The 23,245-nt window shown below is 44.9% G+C and overlaps 1 protein-coding gene across 6 annotated transcripts in view; it reads left to right on the top strand.

Annotated features, from left to right (window-relative positions):
• The window catches only part of MYO1A (myosin IA), a 141,659-nt gene that overhangs the window by 65,363 nt on the left and 53,051 nt on the right, over positions 1-23,245 (top strand). For 5 of the 6 annotated variants that reach the window (XM_088473196.1, XM_088473197.1, XM_088473194.1 and 2 more), the window contains exons 6-11: positions 514-560; positions 5,675-5,738; positions 11,023-11,121; positions 17,142-17,245; positions 18,604-18,751; positions 21,388-21,506. In XM_088473196.1, the coding sequence (XP_088329322.1) occupies positions 514-560; positions 5,675-5,738; positions 11,023-11,121; positions 17,142-17,245; positions 18,604-18,751; positions 21,388-21,506 (581 nt within the window). Of the gene's footprint in view, positions 1-513; positions 561-5,674; positions 5,739-10,370; positions 10,450-11,022; positions 11,122-17,141; positions 17,246-18,603; positions 18,752-21,387; positions 21,507-23,245 lie in introns of all 6 variants that reach the window. The other variant, XM_088473199.1, reaches the window with a different exon arrangement.

Genomic DNA, 23,245 nt, shown 5'->3' with positions numbered 1-23,245 from the left:
TACTGTATTTTTAGACACTAAACTACCATTGATGTCCATCAGTTTGCAATTGACTGATTAGTAAATTTAGTCCCAGTAGTCTTAATTAGTCTTATTATATAATGTTACAGGCCAGTCACAGCAAGATTTTACCTGTTCCAGTACTCACTAATGATACAAAGTCAAATTATTTATTAAAAACATGTATGACATTGCCTGCTGATCAGGAGTCCTAAGTATTGTGCTCTCACATATAATACAAACAGGCAACAGTTATTTTCATCTCCCTTTCTGACATATTCTGTTACCATATAATGGGATATTTTAGCATTTTCCTAAACTCAGTACAACTTAATGCCTCATACCCACTTGCACTATTACCATGCAATATGCTTATACAATACATGTTAATGGGTCTGAAAATTAAAACCATTGTTTCCAATCAACATAGCCAATCACAATTGGTCATTTTGTTACTGTGAAACATTAACATGCAGCATTCAGAGTTCATACTGTAATTTTATTTCTGTGCAGCTTTTGGAAATGCCAAGACCATCCGAAACGATAACTCTTCCAGATTTGTAAGTTTTGTTCTCACAAATGTCTTTAGTTACATTCTATGTACATTATACATGTTTTTTTTAATAATAAAATATAGTGAATGTAAATTCCGTTTGAGGATAGAAAGGATGGGGAGAGAACAAAGGGAATGTTAAGGAAAAGAGTAAAAGAAGACTGAGATGATAAACAGAATATATTAGATATCAGTAATAGATGAACTTGGTGTAAAATTAGGTACACACTACACCGACCCAGCAATCGACCGGCCATCACTAAAACTTATTTAGTAAGCTATACACACGTATCAATTGGCAACTCAATATATTATCTTGCCAGACATTACAGGTGTCAGCGGTCCCTGCAGCTACTGCATGGGCGGTCGGCGGGCCACCTGTACATACATGCAAGTGCACCAAAATATCTGCATGATCTGTTGGTATCAGCTGTGCTGCAGGGCCGACCTGATATGTCTGTGAACGATGTCATTTGGGAATACACAGCCACTAATGTGCTACCGATATATCATCTATATATACTGTATCTACAAGTGTGTACCCAGCTTTAGAATTCAAACTAGTTAGAGACAAAATAATCAGAGTCAGGAGAAATCACAAAAAATAGTAAGTTTCTGGAACAAATCATGTTGCAATGCAAGGGGTGCTAATGCATTTATTATTTCTGCATGCAGGAAACATACTGGTTTCTTTTCCATGTAGTGAACAAATATGCAGCAGCTCTGTTTTTACACTGAAATTTAAAATTGAGCTAGGACACGTTCCTCACAACTCTAATTTACTAACAGTGGAGTTTGGTCGAGTTAGAAATCTTTGGAGAGTTTGGACATTTTTTCCCACTCGCAAATTTAGTAATGTCAAACTCGGGAGAGAAATCTCCTTTGCTACAGGAAAAGTCTGGAGAGTTAGCAAACTATCTTCAATTCACCATCGGCCAAACTCGAATAACTTTTCACTAGTGAAGATAGGATTCGGGAATTTACCAAGATGAGAGTTTCAAAACTCTCACGAGAACGGACAAAACTCCTGTCCAAATTCGTGAAATCAATTCACCTGCCTGTGAGCTGCGAGTTCTGCAGAAACATTCACAGATCAATATGATCCATGTATGTTTCTGCCTGTAAATTAGCAAAAAATTGTGAAATGTTAAAAAAAAAATGATGTAGGGTCCCCCCCAAAAAGCATAACCAACCCCGAGCTGCTCAGCCAGTCCTGGTTCCTAAGAATTACGTGAAGAAAACTAGTAGGGTTACCCCATATTTTAGGAACCAGCACTGAGCTGCTGAGCCTGTCCTGGTTTTAAAAATAGGGGAGAAAAATTGTGTAGGGATCTCTCTATTTTTAAAACCAGCGCCAGACTCAAATCCAGCCGGAGTGTAATGCCACAGCCAGGGGATCCTATCACCGGGTCACCCCAGCCAAAGTATTATTACCCGAAGCAGGTCAGCGCAATAAAGGGGTCCCCCCTCTTCCGAGCACCCCAGGTTTAGTCTGAAGCCCGGGGCTCTTCCTCGCACCCCTGGAGCGTTGGGTACGGGGGTAATAGTAGTGTAAAAAATGAGAAACTATTGTTTTATACAGTGGAACTACAGGTGCCAGCATGCCTGCCCTTTGGCACTTGCGGAACTACACGTGACAGCAGGCGGCCGGCACCCGTACTCCCACTGTAAAAAAAATAGTTAAAAAAACACAGTACACACACACCAGTCTACAATTAGCGGCCAACCCATTGTGTCCACACTCACTTTAACTTACCTTACCTATCTCTTACTTCTGTCACTGTCTCACTTTCTATGCCCCGGGAGGCTGCTGAGACTCCTCATACTACCTGCCCGGCTCGGCTATGACGTCCCGCCGCTCCGGTTTCAGTAGTATTGGAAAAACTTTATTCAGGGTAGCTTCCAGCAAGCACTCCGGCTATTGACCAGTGCGGTAAGTGCAGCGGTGGGGGGAAATGGTAGTGGGAGCTGCAGCGCACTGGTAAGAGTGGCGGGCACCCTGGCCGGGCTTGTCCATGTCTGCCACCTTGGGCCAGGGGGGGTTGTAGCAGGTGGGCAGTACGTAGCAGTTGCTGGCGAGCACCCCGAGTGTCCAGGCCCGGGAATCCTGTCCCAGCAGTGCCCCTCTGATGGCAGCCCTTTTGATGCGCAGCTATCCATGGCGTAGTACAGTTGGAATGAGGATAGACAGTTGAAGGTGGAGAGATGAACTTTTCACTGTAGAAATATCCAGACAGCTGCTGACAACCATGACCGTCCTTCATTTACATTCAATGAACCTTATTCCTCTCCTAGTGTTGGAGAAACCTTTCACTTTTGTGTTTCAGCTCAGCGTAGCAGTGTCCCTGGTTTATTTCTCTTTTATCATACTTGCTGCTGAACACAGAATTAGAGGCCTGATCAGGGGCGTTTCTAGTGAGGAGGGGGCCCGTGTGCAGTCTCCGTCACGGGCCCCATCTTCTCCGTTCAGCAGCCGGCAGCGCACTGAGCCATGCGAGGCCAGCGCCAGAGTTATAGACTCTGGGCACTAGAGTGTGCCCAGAATCTATAGCGGATGCGCAGGAAAGCTGGAAAATGGCCGCGGCGCCCATTTACCCTGTACTGCACATGCGCAAACGCCGGGAAAATGCCAGCCGCTGCATTTTCCAGACGTTTTTACAGCACCAGACCACCGCGCCGACGTGGGACTCCGGAGAGGTATTATTATGGGTGCAGGGTGTGCGGTGCAGGGCCTCCCCTGGAACCAGGGGCCCGTGTTCCCCGCCATTATTGATATGCCCCTGGGCCTGGGAATAGAGTAAGATATAGCAAGTAATTGTGAACCTGGACAAACCATGTTGCAATGCAAGTGGTGCAAATACATTCATTGTTTTGCATATGGGGGTAAATACCATCTGCTTTTGCATGTAGCCCACAAATACTGCACAGCTATATTTTTACACTGCGATTTAGATTTTAGTTTTGACACGCCCCTTCCAAATCTAAATCTCTCTGCACATTTTAAATCTGCCCCACCTGCAGTGCAACATTTACCAAGATGCACAGTTATGTGCTATATCTTCTTCTATTAGTTATGCTGAATCAGGCCCTAGGACACATGTTCTCTATTTTCAGAAATATTGTAGTGGGAGCTGCTGTCCCCTAGGAGGCAGCGGAGATCACCAAAGGAGGAACAGAGATGACAAACTCACTAGGGCTCTATTACAGTTGGCAGCATTTACTCCAAAAGTGTGTACGTTGAACATGTGCCTTTAAAAAGTGCATTAACTTGTTTATTTTAAATTTCACATATTTTATATTTAATTTGCGTAACTCAAAATATACTCTTATATACATCTGGATGAAGATATGTTTAAAGCATATGAAAATACACTTCATACACCAAATACAATTAATTAAATTGTATATATACACAGTGAGTTTATGCTCCACAAAGGGTGTAAGCACTACTAGCCAATATAGAGCAACATTTTAAAAAACAAACAAAAACTATTCCTAACTCCATCACGCATTGGCACAGGTGTTGGGAGTAGTGGTCTTTCCTTATAGGGATGGGGGGGACTTAACCCCCTATGGAATTTTGTCCTATGCTGTAAAGACTAGGGGCGGGATGTACTAGGGATGCTGCATTCCCCACATGTATCAAGTCCTGGAGAGCGTATCTTTTCAGGAGCTTGTACCTGATCGGCAGCGCCATCTATAGTTGGGTTGGTCTATAGAAGCCTATGAGCTTTATGCAGAATTCCCCTTCGGATCCCTCTCTAACTCTCCCGCAGCTTTCACATGTGCAGGCTGACAGCTGAGCATGCGCAGTAGGACTACCAAGGCATAAACCTGGAAGTCCTCACAACATGAAGGTGTTTATATTCACAATTATTCATGCATACGGTGTTAATAAATGCCGCTATGTATGCAATAAGTATGCGATGCATGATACATCTTTCCCTAGGACTGGCTGACATTATGATATGGGGAGCTATAGTACTTCTTTTTCTGTTACAATGTCACAAGCCCAGACTGTCACACCGTAGTGTTGGTAGCGATATTTGTAGGGGCACAACACGCTATTTGCTCCCTCTTAGTTGCCGCTACCAGCCCTACTGTTACTGGTACTATCAGCACTTTTTGCGGGAGGGATTATGCCATTTTATTAATAATCATCCTCATCAGTAAAGACTTTTGCTCCTGTGTTCTTTATATCCATACCCCTGATTATAGTACATACTCACACAAACGGTGCTTGTCATAGCAGCTGTTAAATTAAGATTTCCGCACTGAACAAAAACTGACGTTGGAAACTCACTGAAAGTCTCTGTCACAGATGAGACAAAATACTGTCTATATTGGGTGCTAATTTAGTGTATTTACATTATCGGAGTCACACGTCGGTGCTGCACAAATCATGCATAATAATAATATAATTACTGAAGTAGTATTTACTATACTTATTAGCTGTTTAGGTATGAGAATATAATGCTGAATGATAATACTAATAATAATATCAGAGCTATTTCTGTTATCGTCAAGTTATTTACTGTAATAATAAAAACAGTTTTGTTTTACATGTGTGTGTAATACTATACCATCCATGTTTTTCTTCATGGTAAAACCAGGGGCGTATCTATAATGGGTGCAGGGTGTGCAGGGCACACGGGCCCCTGGGTCCAGGGGGGTCCAGCACCGCACACCCTGCCCCCATAGTATTACTTACGTCTCCAGAGTTCCAAGTCAGCACGGGGGTCTGGCGCTCTAAAAACAACTGGAAAATGGTCGCCACAGCCATTTTCCCGTCGTTTGCGCATGCGCAGTACAGGAAAAATGGCCGCCATGGCCATTTTCCCAGTGACCTGCGCATACTCTATAGACTCTGGGCGCACTCTAGTGCCCAGAGTCTATAACTACGGTGCTGGCCGCACACCACTCGGTGCGCTGCTGGCCGCCGGACAGAGAGGAGGGGGCCCATGTCGGAGACTGCACACGGGCCCCCTCCTCTCATGTGCTGTACCTTTATTATCTTCTCCTTTTCTAACCCTATATGTACGGTACATATACACAGATCCATTAATAGACTTGCAGTGTCACATGCTCACAGTCACATGACTTATGTTCTGAACCTTTCAGGGGAAATACATGGATATTGAATTTGACTTTAAAGGCGATCCAGTGGGCGGTGTTATTAGTAACTGTAAGTATTACTTTAATGTAAAGCCAAGCTTGTATACATGTACTGTAATAGTGTGCTTTACCAAAAATTAGCTACAGTACACCGCAAGTTTCTACTACAGTACAATGGACTGCAAAAGATGTTCTCTGCTTTTGCAATGGCCTTGTACCTTTTCTCTCCCCCTATATTCATACCTATGACTTGTTGTGAATGCTCTTTCATTTTAATTCTACCTTGTTTTTTTCTTGTAAAATGTTGTACTTTGCTGTAGGACAGGGATAGCCAGACTTTTGGACTACTTAAAGGCAAAAATCTTTGCGATCTACCATAGGTACTTTTGCGCATGTCGTAGGGACATGCCCAAAAAATGGACGTGGCCTTGGAAAAAGGAGCATGGGGACTATCCCGCTAAAATCGGGACGGTTGGGAAATATGCTTTTTAGGGCTCTGAGCCAATGAAATGTAAACTAACAAAACATATCAGGTTAGTATTGCAGTCAGTAAACAATGTCCACAGTGTGAGAAATAAAGATGCTACAGATAGAAAGCGGCAGTAACCCGGTTGTTAGTAATTGCTGCATGCAGCAAGGTGTTATTCACACAGGTGGTACTGAATTGAACAGTCAGCTGATAGCTCCCTCACCCCACTCTTAGCCCATACAGTATGCCAGCTTTTCATCATGCAACTAGGATCCTCGCACTGTGTAGCTCAGAGGCGCTGTGTCTCAGCGTGGCTGTAGCTGTGTCTCAGCGTGGCTGTAGCTGTGTCTCAGCGTGGCTGTAGCTGTGTCTCAGCGTGGCTGTAGCTATGGATGCAGAGACGCTGCCTAGCAGCATGCACACTGTGGGCAGACTGTGACCTGAATGAAGTGTGGAGCCGCCGATGGTGGTGGTGGAGAGGGTCATGACTGTTGAAACCACAACGGCCAGATGCAGGTCAGCCTCAGCCAATAAGAATCAGCCTGATTCTTATTGGCTTCTGCTGGACATCACCGGGATCTAACAGTCAAGTGTCCACGGTAGATTGTGATCGACACTTTGGCCACCCCTGCTATAGGACATCACAGAGAGCGATGACTTATATTTGTACCGTAGGTGATTTACTAATTTTTTACCTTTAGAAATTCAGCAAACAAACTGTGTGAATTCTGAGTACAGTATCACGCCTGTTTTCACAAGGTGCATACATTATTTATACAGTTAAAAAGTTTCCGTTATTAATTTTTAGAACTTTGTGGATAATTTTATAAATGTGGTGTGGTGATCAATATTTAGTGGATCAGTGTCAAATAAAACTCCTTAAATTAATTTCAAATTCAGAATCTGTGGCCAGAAAATGTGAATAAGTGTGTTGTGGGCTGATTACTTTTTCAATCTACTGTACTCTGGAGCTCGCAATATGGTGTATTGTAATGTCCCCTCTGCGACTATTTAAGGAATTATCAAAGAAAATATTTTAAGAACATATAATTACATAAAACATAATAAATATATAGCTTTTTCTAAATGAAGAATACAAAACTAGAGAGCTTACCACGTAATTATTTCAGTAGTTGGCCTCATTCTATTGCTGACTGTAGTGTAGATAATGACCGCTAAGATTCTTGTATTAGCCATAACCTCATAAATAGCAGATATGCACAATATAAACATAAATGTAGACACCATATAAAATGTAATACTATAAAACTCTGATAAATGGAGTTTAGGGTTGGCACAACATATTTCCTACTTTAGGTATTACCATGAATGTATTAGGTTTTGGGGTATATTTACTAAAGGTAAATTTTAATAAATTTTGATCGATTTTAAATCACTCTAAATCGATGTTGTGTTTCTGGGACGCACACATTTACTAACAGCAATTTTCGATTTGGTTTTTTAAGTATTAGTAAATGTGTGATTTAGCCCCAGAAACACAACATCAATTTAAATCGCTTTACATTGATTTTAAATTGATCACTATCGATTAAAATCAACCTTTAGTAAATATATCCCTTTCGGTAATCTTTTGTAATTTTCCCATTTATCTCAATTCTTATTATTCCAGGATAGGTCACAGCAGGAAATCTCAAGTCACTTCCAATGTAATGTAGCTCCCTTATTTAAAACACAGATTCAAATGTGCCAGGCAGTGTATAAGACACAACATAATACATAAAGACACCATGCAGGGCACAAGGACACGTACAGGTTTCTTACTGCAAGTCACATCTGTGTCCTGTCTCATAACAGAAAAACTTGAGCCGTTTTTAGTTTCCTGATTAAACACATTCATAAGCAATGAATCGTGATCATATATTGCTGTTACAGATACTGTTCCTGTGTGGAAATCAGTCTACTGAAGACTTTCATGGTTTAGCCACATAATCCGTTTCCTAGAAACAATTATCTACAGCAAACAAGTAATAATCCATAATGTGATTTAGGCAACTTCTCCAGCATTGTATGGTTTTCCATGCCATTGTACACAAATTGCCACTTTTATTTATGGATATGCAGAGCTCCATGTTATGAATAGCAGTACAATTCCTGTACATCATCAGGGGTCTATTTATGAAGCAGTGGTAACTCCTTTCTCTGACTTTTCAATACGAGAAAGGAGTTATAACGCATTCTCCCAATTTACAAAGAGGAAAATGTGCAGAAATCACATCTTTCTCAGCTGCCACCTGTTTCTCGCCCGTCCCCTTAAACCTCTATGGAAACAGAGGGTTGACTCATACCCCTGTCACACTGCCAGCAATAACTCAGATAATTTCATGTAAACGTGCAGCAAGCTGGGATATTGCTCAGTGTGAAAAGGCCCAGTTGAAATAACCCGGGTCGAGCCGGCATTTCAACTCTGGTAACGAGCAGGGTTGAATATGGGTTAAACCCAGCTCGCGTTGCAGTGTGAATGGGCACCCGTTCACAGCATAGGAAAAGCCGACACTTGCCGGGTCAGGCTGCAAGTCTAAAAGGGAATCAATCGGTATGTAATGCTGGCGCCTCAATAGCTGCCGGATGAAATGCCAACGTCGGAAGCCCAAACGGTCTACATCCCGACTGGGTCTGGTAAGTACCCTAATCCCCCCCTGTCCCCACCTAACACTAAACCCCCCTAAGTGGTGCCTAACCCTAACATCCCCCCAGTGGTACCTAACCCCCCCCTTCTTGCACCCTAAACCTAACTCCCCCTTCCCCTAGCCTAACCCTAACCCTCCTCCCCCCTCATCTAACAGCTAGAAAGCCCCATATACCTTCGTTCGGGATGCCGGCTGTTGGGCTTTCAGCGTGGGCATAAAGATAGTCAAGAATTCGACGCTTATCTTTAGTCTCGGGTCAGGCTTCCATTGTTGGGATTAAAACGGCTGGCATACCGGCTGGCGGTAATCTGACTGCATCCCTCTGAAAGAGGTCTCAGCTGTGTCGCACCCAGGATGACCCATGTACAAAATATCCAGGTGTGACCTGGCAATACGGTGTGAAAGAGTATCAATGTAACAAACTAATGGTATAGGTGCCTACAAGTTAGTAGGTGCGTATCGGATGTGAAGAAGGAGGTTAGTCCACACATTGTTTCCAAACCAGAGTAGGATTTATTAAAGATAACAGGATGCAGGTGATAGAAGTTAAACAGCAGTCAATATGATAAGGCAGTAGTAATGTCTCTTGGGCTAAGTACTGTACAGCCATATAGCACTGTGAGGCTCCAATAACACAGTGAAAGGCTTGGGCACATGCAGACCCTTTTATAGAGCCAGGTAAACAGTCTTGCACCTGTAGTCTAATTGAGTTGACCTTTAAGTCTGGTAACTCAGACTTGTGACAAGTCATGCACAATAGCCATGTGATGTTATTATGGCTCATCAGTCATGCACAGTCAATAACAGACAGTTAGTGCAAAATACAGGTTGTAGCTTTTAACCATCTAACTACATGTCAACAAACGGTAGAGTAAAATCATTATGCACTTGTGGACATTAGCAGCGCATATAACTCTTCGCTGGTATCATTAGAAACCCCTCACTGACAAGTAGAGCCCTGAGATGGTAGATTGCAGCATACGAACATTGTCACTATTAACCCAGAGGCATAGTAAGTATAAAGAATACCTTAGTATGATGAACTCTTTATCTGGTTTAAAAAAAATACCCTGCATTTTATTTCTTAACATTTATTTTTATAGCGCACACATATACCACAGTGGTTTACAGAGAATATTTTAGTCATTCACATCAATCCCTGCCTCAGTGGAGCATACAATCTATGGGGCAGATGTATAAAGTTGTGTAAAGAGTGGATAGACTGCCCATACCAACAAATCAGCTTGTACCTATAATTTTACAGAGTGCACTAGATAAAAGCTACCTCGAAGCTGATTGGTTGCCATGGCCAAATTCTCCACTGGTCAACTTCTCCACTATTTAGTCACTTGTTGTACACACACACATAGACACCCGGGAGGAAACCGGGGCACACGGTGGAAACCCATGCAACACAGGAAGAGCATACAAACATCACTAAGATAGGGCCTTAGTGAAATTCAAACCCAAGACCGCAGTGCTGTCAGGCAGCAACCTAACCAGTGCAGTATGTCGACATTGACCACGTCAACATTCATCATGTCGACATAATGAGAATGTTGACAAAACATCCCTGGTGTTCTAGTGGGGACTTACCTGGAACAGTGGGTCCGGCAGCGATGACATTAGGATGAGTTCCTGCAGATCTTGCGGCGTTCATGGAGGTAAATATCGCTAGTTCTATCCGCTATCCTAGTGCCTTACCCTAACCTACCTTCCTGTAGCCTAACGATCCCCCTAATGCCTAACCCTAACCTCCCCTCCCGCATGCCTAATGCTCCCCCTTGTGCCTAACCCTAACCTCCCGTCCTGTAGCCAAAGCCTAATCCTCCCCCTTGTGCTTAAAACTCATCCTCCCCTCCCATATCCTAACACTCTGCTGCCAGTCTATGCAGAATGTCGGCATTTCACATGACAACATTTCAGATGACGACATTGTGAACATGTTGACATTCTGCACGTCAACATGTTCAAGTTCATTTCAACAATGTCGACATCATAACTGTCAACACTGTGACGTCGACATTATGAAGGTCGACCATGTAAATGTCGGCATTATGACTGCATCCCCATCAATCAGTACTTCTTATTCCTGCAAATCTTCAGATTTTAGTGTCATCATAGCTCAGGAAATGGTTTTAGAGCTTCTGTTGTCTTACCACAAATTTGCCTAATACATGGTGGAAAACCAATAGTAACACCAAACTCATGCTACTTTTTCTGTCTGTGTTATGTAGACTTGCTGGAGAAATCTCGGGTGGTGAAACATGTCAAGGCAGAAAGAAACTTTCATGTGTTCTACCAACTACTGTCAGGAGGAGGCGCTGAGCTGCTAGGTGAGGATGCAAATAGATGGCTGGTGCTTGTGTTCTGACATAGGGGCCTATTCATCATCGAAGGCCGTATGGCCTCCGATGATGACGTTTTGAACTTGCTGCGAGGGATACTTTAGCATCCAACTCGCAGCGGGGGAAGCCTGACACCGGAGCAATTCATCATTGCTCCGGTGAGGGGACAACTGCTCCGAAAAGCAGTTGTACCCGTGGAAAGTATTGCAGCTATAGAAGTAGCTGCATTACTTACCTGCTCCCCTTCGTCCCGGCAACGCATGCATGATCCGCTGGTGAGGAGGTGGCGGATGGATCCGCTCGGATCCCTCTTGGCATCCCCGGAACTCCTTCCCATAGGAAGGAGCGGGGATCCGAGAACAAGCGTTGTCTGAAGATGGCGCTTGTTCTCGGCAGCAAACTCCGAAAACTGAAAGTGTTCGGAGTTTGCTGAATACCAATAATGATGAATGGCCTGGTAACTTAAAAGCATTTCTGCATGGTTACCGGGCCATTTATCGTTTAATGAATAGGCACCATAGAAGAAAACAGCCTTTGTTGAGAATATGTTACAGTTTGTGTGCCATGTATTGAATTTGACCATTATTAACATTGATATTGAACATTATATATATATATATATATATATATATATATTGTGATAGGATCACTGGTAAAGTGGTCTGTGGCAGGGACATTTATCCCAGATTCCTGTCCTATGTGTTTAAAATCCCCAGGAGAAAGTCTGCAGTGTAGCAGGCTTGAGTTTCGGCTTTTTGAAAAGCCGGTTTGGGACCTGGGGGTTGTGGGTGAGAGGAGAGGGAGGGCTCCACCCACGGCCACTCCAGGTTTTGGTTCTCGCAGCCTGGTAACAGGCTTGATTGGGTTCCCACCTGAGAGTGGCCAATATAAGCCTAGTGTGTTGAGGGCTGATGGTCTCACCTGGGAGAGCAGACAGGGAGTTTGCTCAGAGACACTTGGAAAACCTATCTGTGAGTACTGTGCTGTGCTTTGTTGCTGGCGAGGGCATTAGGCCCTGCCAGGTTCTGGTAGTGAGGGAACTACCTGTGAAGTTAGTGCCCCGACAGGGCTAGGATTTACGTTTATGTTTTCTTTGTGTTATTTCTGACATTGTACAATAAAGACTGGCGCCGACCAGCTTGTACTTGCATCCAGACTGGTGTGCTGCTTCCCTGCTGCTGTGTGTGTGTAAGGAAGGAGTCCTCTACCCAGGAGAGGGACCCCCTAACCTAACTGTGTCACAATATGGTGGAGAATGCGGGCAACCACACACACTAAAGTTGCAGCAAGAGGAAAACTTTCCATTTAAAAATTAAAGGGACAGACACCCAATTTGTGAGTGTGGAAATAACACTGTGTCCTTGGAGTCCCATAGAGGAGGCGTCAGCCAATGCTCAGAGAGGCAAGGTTCAGCTTCCAACCTACACCCCAGGACAAAATGGAGGACATTGTTAAGGCCTTGCTCCAAGCTACAGCAGCTCAGCAGGAATCTACCAGGGCTCAGCAGGAGACAAACAAACTTCAGCAGGAATCTACCAGAGCTCAGCAGGAGACGAACAAACTTCAGCAGGAAGCTACCTGGGCTCAGCAGGAATCCTCCAGGGTGCAACTGTTGGCCTTGGAGACAGCCCAGAGGCAACAACAGGTCGCCATCGTGGAAAACAGCCAGGCCATAAAAGAGGTGGTACAGCACCTGGTCGCCCGGCCCAGAGATGTTAATACGGGTCCTCCCACCACCACTCACTCCGTACGAGCCAGTCACTTCCTCCAAAAGATGACTTCGGGCGATGATGTGGAGGCCTATCTCGCCGCATTTGAAAGAACTGCCGAAAGGGAGAGTTGGCCCCAGGAGCAGTGGGCAAGTCTGGTGGCACCTTTTTTGTCTGGGGAGCCACAAAAGGCCTATTTCGACTTATGCCTGGCTGATGCCAAGGACTATAAAAAACTAAAACAGGAGATCCTAACTCGCTTGGGAGTCACCACCTTTGTTCGTGCCCAACGGGTCCACCGCTGGGAGTTCCATATGGACAAGCCTCCACGTTCACAGATGCATGACCTCGTCCATCTGTCCTCAAAATGGCTACAGCCCGAGACGCTGACGGGACCACAGATCGTGGAAAGGGTCGTGATGGACCGGTACCTGCGATCATTACCCGCGACTCTGCGCAAGTGGGTGAGCCATGCAGATCCTAAGACCGCGGACCAGTTGGTCGAGGTAGTGGAGAGGTACGTGGCGGCTGAGGAGCTGAGGAGTATGCCCCACCAAGCCCCGATGGCGCACCGGCGAACTCCCACAGACACTGGTAAGACTGTTCCAGGGGAGAAGGGTGCTGGGCGGTGGGATGTACCTAAGACTGAGGGTGTAGAACCTGGAGACAGGCCTGCCAGGCCAGGAAGGTTCTTGCCCCGTAAACTACTAGACATTAATAAGATTCAGTGTTTCCGGTGTGGTGACTTCAGCCATATTTCCGCTAATTGTTCACTTACAACTGAACCTATGCAATGTGATACTGCTCATGTCTACCGCAGGGCGTCTTTCTTTGCACAGACAGCCTGTACGGCTGACCGGCAGGCTGAGACTGATAAGTACATGTGTGTACTCACTTTAGGTGGCAACCGAGTAGAGGCACTGTTAGACTCTGGTAGCTTGGTGACACTTATAAAAGCTGAGCTGGTGAACCCCTTGAGGCATAAGGGGAAACCTGTTGATGTGACCTGCATACATGGGGATAATCGATATTATGTTACTGCCGAGGTGAACATCGAGACACCATGTGGCTCTGCTATAGTTTCTGTGGGTTTGGTGCCTAGTCTGATGTACGATGCAATATTGGGGAGAGACTTTGCTCACTTCTGGAAATTGTGGTAAAGCCGTTTTGTTCCAGAAGTGAACAACCCCTGTCCACTTGAGAAGGTTGTCGATATAGTGGAGGAGGGAGTTTCTTCTGAGTCAGAGTTATTCCCTTTTCCTACTATGGTTGGCGAACTAGAGAATGCGGAGCGTGACGGTGGCCCGCCAACTGATGTGCCTCCCATTGAGGTGGGAAGTGTTGTTGGGCCAGTTGATCGTCTGCCTGATTTAGAGGTCAGAAGAGAGGTCTTTGCCGTGGAGCAGTTGAAAGACCCTACTTTGGTAAAAGCCAGGAAGAATGTAAAGGTAGTTGATGGTAAACCCGTAGACCCTGATAGTCCTTTGTCCTATCCCCACATGGCAATGTGTCAGGATTTATCCTGCCCTGAGTGTCAGTATCATGCTCCCAGACCACGTTTTAAGGGTCCACTAGTTCCATTGCCTATTGTAGAGGTGCCAATAGTGAGAGAGCACCTGAAACAGGCTCAACAGGCACAGCAGAGGGTATACAACCGCAATGCTCGGTTACGCAGCTTTGCTCCTGGGGACAGAGTGTTAGTGTTGGTTCCCACTGTGGAAAATAAACATTTGGCTAAATGGCAAGGGCCCTTTGAAATCTTAGAAAGAGTGGGACAGGTCAATTACAAAGTTTACCAGCCGGGGAAAAGAAAGCCGGAACAGATATACCATATAAATCGGTTAAAGCCCTGGAAAGATAGAACGGTACTGTCGGCCGTCCGAGCCCCTCTAGTAAAACCAGGGCCCTTAGTTCCCGAAGTGACAGTGGCAAAAACCCTGTCAGCAATTCAACAACGAGAGGTCAAGGAGTTTCTGGTTAGAAATAGGGTGCTGTTCTCTGACGTACCTGGGAAAACCTCGGTCGTTAAACATGACATCATCACTGACCCAGGGGTTAAAGTTAATCTAAAGCCCTATAGGTTACCAGAAGCACCAAGAGCATTGGTGTCGAAAGAAATTAAAAATATGCTAGAGTTAGGGGTTCTTGAAGTATCACATAGTGAATGGTCAAGTCCCATTGTGTTGATTCCAAAGCCCGACGGGAGTGGGCGTTTCTGCAAAGACTTCCGAAAGTTGAACAGTGTTTCAAAATTCGATGCCTACCCGGTGCCACAGTGGAGAAGGAGGCGTTGGCCATAAAGTGAGTGTTACAAACTTTTAAATTTTCGGTGGAACACATGCCTGTTGTTTAAAGCAGACGCATTGTCACGCGTTCATTGTTTGGGGACTTCAGTTGTTCCGCCCCATAGGTCGAAACAAAGGGGGGGGATATGTGATAGGATCACTGGTAAAGTGGTCTGTGGCAGGGACATTTATCCCAGATTCCTGTCCTATGTGTTTAAAATCCCCAGGAGAAAGTCTGCAGTGTAGCAGGCTTGAGTTTCGGCTTTTTGAAAAGCCGGTTTGGGACCTGGGGGTTGTGGGTGAGAGGAGAGGGAGGGCTCCACCCACGGCCACTCCAGGTTTTGGTTCTCGCAGCCTGGTAACAGGCTTGATTGGGTTCCCACCTGAGAGTGGCCAATATAAGCCTAGTGTGTTGAGGGCTGATGGTCTCACCTGGGAGAGCAGACAGGGAGTTTGCTCAGAGACACTTGGAAAACCTATCTGTGAGTACTGTGCTGTGCTTTGTTGCTGGCGAGGGCATTAGGCCCTGCCAGGTTCTGGTAGTGAGGGAACTACCTGTGAAGTTAGTGCCCCGACAGGGCTAGGATTTACGTTTATGTTTTCTTTGTGTTATTTCTGACATTGTACAATAAAGACTGGCGCCGACCAGCTTGTACTTGCATCCAGACTGGTGTGCTGCTTCCCTGCTGCTGTGTGTGTGTGTAAGGAAGGAGTCCTCTACCCAGGAGAGGGACCCCCTAACTTAACTGTGTCACAATATATTAAAATATATATATATATATATATATATATATATACAAATGAGTGCAGCACACAAAGAAGTTTCCACATATCCAGCATATTGAATGGGTGTGAATTCAGTACTTGCAGTCCAATTTGTACTCCATGCTTCAGCAAGGAGGCATACAAAAAAACAGCGCACCAAACTTTGGGTTTAAATTAAAAAAAGGGTTCATTGTAAAGCAATATTCCCAGAGGAGTATGAAAAAAGTGTACTTATCACACCAGAATGGAGCAGCAGAGGTAATGCTTACATAGAAAAAATCATTGGTATCCTTAACAAACAGCTCAGTGTTCTGAAGAAAGTAGTCTACTTACATATTGTCTAATCTTTTGGCATAATGACCCTCTGGAGGAAATTACTGGTCTACTGGGTGGATGACTTAAAGCAGAGGTTCCCAAAGTCCGCCATTACAATCCATGTTTTAGGGATATCCAAGCTTGAGTCCAGATGGTTAAATCAAATGGATTGAGGTACTAATTAAGTCACCTGTGCTCAAGCATGGATATCCCTAAAACGTGGAGTGTAATGGCGGACTTTGGGAACCTCTGACTTAAGGTCTTGTGTATCTTGGGTAAGATGTATAGTAGTGGTATGTTTGGCCAATGTTGGGTCAAAAATTTAGATGTTTGATCATCTATCCCACATTCCTCAGGACCCCAAACAGTGCATGTTTTCCAGGTCTTCTCACAGAATCACAAGTGAGATATTAACTCCACCTGTGGCTCTTTTAAAATGTGGTCAGTGAGTAATGAATACACCTGTGCACTTGCTGGGTGACCTGTGTAGGGTCCTGAGGAGCGAGTTAGAGAACCACTGAAATAGACTATACTGCAGCTGATTATCTATACTTGATTCATAGCTGCTGATACTGTGGGACTCCTGTAGGATGAGGTCCAAATGCATCTGTGGGGGTGTTGGTGCTGTCAATCACATCATCAGCGGGATGCTGCAGTTCACAGCGAATTGTGGAATTGTGTCATCATTGTCTCCTCCCCTCCCGCTCCCCGGCACTAAAGAAGTGGGGAGTTGTCCCCTGGGTATTCCGTAAGCGTAGGCAAATATGACTTTAAAAATAAGTATTGATCTCAATAAACAATAATGTTTCTTTATGAATTCCCAGTGTACACAAGAAATATGAAATGTCCTAGAGCAATACATAGGCAAAAAGAAAAAAAAAAAGAACAAAAAAAAGTCTGTGGTTATATCTATACAACAGTGTTTTTTCTTTAGGAAAACTGAAGTTGAGCCCAGATTGCAGCAAGTATGCCTACTTGAACAAGGACGCAAACAGTCTAATTGGGATGCGTGATGCTGAAAACTTTAAAACTGTTAAGGTAGACCTGTGCTCTGATTGGTCCATATGTCACTACAGTTGAAAGTTTTTCTTTCTAGTTATGACGTGAAGAATTCTGAGGTTATATTTTTGAAGTTATATATTCTTTTTAGCAGTGATCTAGCGTATTCATTCATTTATTAATTTTTTCCCTGCAAACGTGAACAGTGATAAGATTAATTAATTATTAATGACATATGTTTTAAATTCAAGTTCCATTATACTTACTATTTCCTTCTTTACTGTACTTCATTTGTACGTCATAATATAATGTAACACTTTCACGGATTCATAAACAAGAAGTTCTTATGGCTCCTAAATTTTTCAATTATATGAACTTATTTTATTATAGTGAGATTCAGTGATTTGTGGTGTCTCTAGCTTTGCATACTGTAGTAAGCTGTTTCTGGTATATCATTGGCAGCAGCCTTACAATGGTTCCGGGCAGAAGAATGAAACATTAATGATTTACAATGAGATTTATTTATGTCATATAGTATTTATTTGCAGAGCTCTTCCTTTCACTGGAGAGTTTGATTTGTTTGTGTGTGTGCAGTACTTAAATATTTATGTATTGAAGCTCTCAGGATCTTCGTCACTAATGATTGAAGGCAAATGCATGATTTCCAGTAGACTCTTTGCTGGGTCTGTGTCCGGAATCGGTATGTAATGCCGGCGGCTGAATAGCCGCTGGATCATATACCGACACTAGAAGACTGAAGCTAGGAAATCAAAACGGGCGGTGGTAAGTACCCTAACCCTTCCCCTACCCTACCCTACCCTACCCCTCTCATAGTGGTGTCGAACCTTAACCTCCCCTCCTAGTGTCTAACCCTAACCTCCCCTCGTTAGTGCCTAACCCTAACCCCCCCTCCCAGCACCCTAAACCTAACCCTCCCAGGGGAATGTCTAACTCTAACCCCCCTTTCCCTACTCTAACACTACCAGGGGGGGGGGGGTGCCTAACCCGAAGTCCCCCCAGGGTCCCTAAACCTAAAGCCGCGGCTAGAGGCTAAGATACCCGGCTTACCTTCGTTCAGTATGCCGAGTGTCGGGATTTTGTAGTGGGGCTAATGATAGGCGTCGGGATTTCAATGCCTATCTTTAGTCCAATGTCGGGCTTGCAGTGTCGGTATAGCGCCTGTCGGTATCCACACTGCATCCCCTGTGTCCTGTGTTTGATAATAAAACAAAATAAAGAAAAAGTGCTGGGAAAACAGACAGCACTCCCCAAAGTGATTTAGCAATGCAATCCTGATTATTATAGTCACATACTGATGTATTCTATCATTTTGTTATAGAAGAAAATCATGGATGAACTAAAACCAAATAATAAATGTAATTTTATATTATTTACAGGATGCCATGAAAATTATTGGCTTTTCCGATGCTGAGGTGACCTCAGTTCTGGAAATTGTTGCAGTCGTTCTGAAGTTGGGGAATATTGAGATAAAGGGACAGTTCCAGGCCAATGGTATGGCCTCTTGCTACATCACAGATGCAAAGGGTGAGTGCTAACAAAACTCACATAGCATATAATAAGTACACTGCTGCCTTATATGAGATTAAGGGGTCTATTCATTAAGGGGAAAATATCCTCTGTGATAATTAAGGACTGAACTCGCTGCAAGTTCCATCCATGTATAGGAGGCATTCCTCATGCCTCCTATACTTAATAATCACTTTCGAAAAGCTGCTCCTTTTGCCGAGACAGATTTTTTCGGAAAAAGGGGACATTTCTCCTGCTTCACTGTCTCTTCGCAGACGGTCTTGAAACTGTGCAGACAGGCTGCGAAGAGACAGTGAAGCAGCAGGAGGAGTCCAGCCCCCCCGTGCACTCACCTGCTCCTCTTGTCGCTACCCTCCCCACTCGTCCGCGGCTGATCCCACTGCCCCTAACCGCTGCAGAGCTGCTGCCGCCACAGGAGTCTGTGACGCCGACTGAAACAGTGCAGCCCCGTAGTGTCAGTCTCCTGCCACGGCTGCTGTGCCCCTTCCATCGCTCCCGGCTCACTGGAGGAGGGCTCGGGGAGCCAGGAAACAGCTTCAGTAAGGTAAGAGCACACAGCAGAGAGAGATCTTTTCAGAATGCTCTGCTGTATCGGATGCTGTATGTCATCTCAGAGTGGCGTACAGCATCACTGTCAAGTTCTGAAAAAAAATGCTTTTTCGCAACTTGATGAATTTCATAATTTCCACATTCCCATACTAATGTATGGGGACTGTGGAAATTATCGGGGGACAATTGTAACCAGGATATATCAGTGATATCTCCTGCGTTACATGAATAATGAATTACCCTGGTACTTAATTTCTAATAAAAATAGATCAAAATCTTAATTTTTACCTACTTCAGTAGAATTGAAGTGATGAATAGACCCCTGAGACCAAGAGTAAATTTACTAAGGTGAGGTTTGTCCAACTACAGGTATTCATGTGTAATCTGTAAACCATGTGATTTTACATTATTTATCGATATATATTAAACTGTACCCATTATATATATTCATAAGTACCTAATGACATAGTACCTACAGTACACTGAAGTGCCAAAGGTCATGGGATAGATGCCTAGTATCGTGTAGGACCCCTTCTAGCCTGGCGAAGTGCAGCAACTTGACGTGGCATTGATTCCACAAGTGGATGGAAGACCTCTGGATAGAAGTTGACCCATGCAGTCTAGATAGCTTCCCACAGCTTCCTGATATTTGTAGATGCAGGATCTTGAGTGAGAATAGACCTCTCCACCACGTCACATAAATGCTCGATTGGGTTCATGTCGGGCGACTGTGGTGGTAGATGAAGTCCATGAAGGGCTGCAAATGATCATCAAGCAATGGAACTGAGTGGTTACTGGTGAATGTTTGGATGGGTGGACCTGTGGAGCCAACCCCTTGCCACATGAACTTACCCCACACCATTATGGGGTCACCACCAGCCTGTGGCCCTGTTTACTACTGGGGCCCATAGCCTCATGGGGTCTGCGCTACAGACAAACCCTACCAGCCTGAAACAACTGGAACCATGACTCATCAGACTATTTTATTACCAGTTATTTATTTATTACCAGTTATTTATATAGCGCACACATATTCCGCAGCGCTTTACAGAGAATATCTTCCCATTCACATCTGTCCCTGCCCCAGTGGAGCTTACAATCTATATTCCCTACGACATGCTCGCAAACATACACATTATGGTCAATTTTTTTTGAGGGAAGCCAATTAACCTACCAGTATATTTTTGGAGTGTGGGAGGAAACCGGAGTACCCGGAGGAAACCCACGCAAGCACAGGGAGAATATACAAACTCCACACAGTTAGGGCCGTGGTGGGAATCGAACCCATGACCTCAGTGCTGTGAGGCAGTAACGCTAACCATTACACCGTCTGTGCTGCCATGCCACATGTTGCGAGTCATCCAGGGTTAAATTGGCAACGTCACAAGCCCAGGTGAGGCACTGTATCCGGTGTCGTAGTGTTAACAGGGGCACTCTGGTGGGTCTTCTGCTACCATATACCATGAAAGTTAAAGAACGCTGCACTGACCTGCTGGATATTTGTCTGGTGCCTCCTGCATAGAATGTGGATGTGATTTGAGCCAGTGTCTCTTGTCTGTTACCACGGACAATTCTGTACAGACAACATTGGTCACGATCATGCTCACGTGGTCTGCCACTGCACTGTCCGCAGTGGTTGGAATGCCTTTCATGAGGTATTCCCCGTACACACGTGACACCATAGGTCAAGGAATATTGAATGTCCAGACAACTTTGGAAAAAGAATGTCCCATCTATCTGGCACCCACTATAATGCCTCATTCAACTATAATAATTCACACTGCCTTGCCATGAGCAGCCTAGCTGGTGTTTAGACTGACTCACAAGAAGTCAGATTACAACTGATGCAGGTCTGGGCATTTCCATGACTCGCACTGCGCATGCATGTAGGACACTTGACAGACCTTAGAGAAATGTTATATACTGTAGATGTGGAGTTTTCCCATTCTCTTAGAGTTTATCCATAATATCTAGTACACTGTCAACTCTAAATATTGTCCTGGGAATCAGACATTTCTATATCAGGTTCTCCATAATTCAAGTATATTATAATAATTATATTTGTCCTTTGTTGCACCTACCAGATATCAAGGAGATCAGCACAATTATTGGCCTGGATGCTTCTACATTAGAAAATGCTTTCAGAGTCCGTACTGTAGAAGCCAAGCAAGAAAAAGTGGTGACTACACTGAATGCATCCCAGGTATAGAATCAAAATAGGAATGGCATTCATTTTACATAGAAATTAGAAACTAATAAATGATTTTCCTAAACAAAATACATGACTCAGGCTTGTTATATAAGTTCCAACATTGATGGAGTCCTGGACCAAGATATAGCATGATATTAATAGTTAACATGGGGATCTTGCTCATTTTGCTCCAGACAACCTCATTTATTTCCCTGATTCTACATACTGTAGAATTATGGGGTAGATATATGAAGCAGCGTTTAGGGGTCTGCGCTGATACTGCTTCTCCCCCATGCAGTAATGTGATGAAGTGTGTGCAGTGCATAGCTCCCCGTCATTATCAGTGCTCCTATCTTCAAAATAGGGAGCCAATATACAGCCAAATGTATAAATGGTCAGTGGCACTGACCATTCTGACAGCTGCAGCCATTGATTTCGACAGCTGCAGCTGTCATTGCCCTACCACCACAGCAGGGACAGCACTATCCCTGTCTGCTGTTGCGTGTGCTGAGCTCCGAGGAGCCAGTCGGGAGGTCAGACACAGCGCATCAGCACTAGGCTGATGTGCTGTGGGCTCTGTTAGGGATCTCCGAAGAGGGGAATTTTCACTCCCCCACTCCGGCAGATGAAGTGTTTATACATCTCGTGTAAAAATGTTGTGTAAAAATATTCTTTATAACAATGTCAAGAGTAAGCACAACTAGTTTAAGGTAGGGATGAGCGGGTTCGGATCTCAAAGAACCGAACCCACCCGAATTTCAGGGATCTGGGGAGATCCGAGCCAAGCTTGGATCTCCCTGCCTGCCCTGGATCCCTCACCCGAGGCAAAACCTTGCGATCCCGCTGTCTGGTCACAAGGTTTTGTATTGAGCGGGCTTAACGCTGATTGGCTGAGAGAGCCGTCTGTCATGGCTCTCAGCCAATCAGCGTTAAGCCCATTATGCACACAGTCAGGAATCAAAAGTAGATGGCGCCCGCCATCCCCCGGTGCCCGACACCGCCGGCACCCCCACTGCCGACACCGCCGGCGTGCCCACTGGCAGCATGCCCCGCTGCCGACACCACTGCTGCCGGCACCCCTGCACTGCTGCCCCACGTTCTGAGGACACCGTCAGTGACCCCCGCACTGCCGGCACTGCCACACTGAGGACACCACCAGCACCCCTGCACTGCCGCCACTCTCAGCACACACGCACTGAGGACACCGCTGGCACCCCTGCATTGAGAACACCCCTGCACTGCTGACAGTCAGCAAACCTGCACGGAGGACACTGCTGGCACCCCCGCTCTGCCGACACCGCCAGCACCCTGCATTGAGAACACCCCAGCACTGCCGACACAGTCAGCAAACCTGTACTAAAGACATCACTGGCACTGCTGACATCGCCGGTACCCTTCACTGAGGACACTGCCAGCACCGCAGCACTGCCATTCCATGTACTGAGGACACCGTAAGCAATCCCGCTCTGCCGACACTGCTATCACAGTAAGTGCACTATTGGTGTATCCAACCCACACTGTATAACACACTGTATCTGTGTTGCAAATTGGAAGCTGAACTGCCATATGTTAGTGCCGCCCACTGTGTCACTTAGCTTAGTCAGCCAGCTAGCTGCATGCAACCTTTTGGCCTTAACTGGATGAAAAAAATAATATTGTGAGGTGGTCAAAATTGATTGGAAATGACTGGAAATAAATGTTAATACTGTAGGAACAAAAAAGGCCCATTTTATGTGATTTTAGCTGTTTTT

The sequence above is a fragment of the Taudactylus pleione genome, unplaced genomic scaffold (genome assembly GCF_031769625.1).
Source record: "Taudactylus pleione unplaced genomic scaffold, aTauple2 ptg000130l, whole genome shotgun sequence".
Lineage (NCBI taxonomy): Eukaryota > Metazoa > Chordata > Amphibia > Anura > Myobatrachidae > Taudactylus > Taudactylus pleione.
The sequence above is the reverse complement of the archived record's forward strand: the minus strand, read 5'-3'. Positions and strand labels throughout refer to the sequence as shown.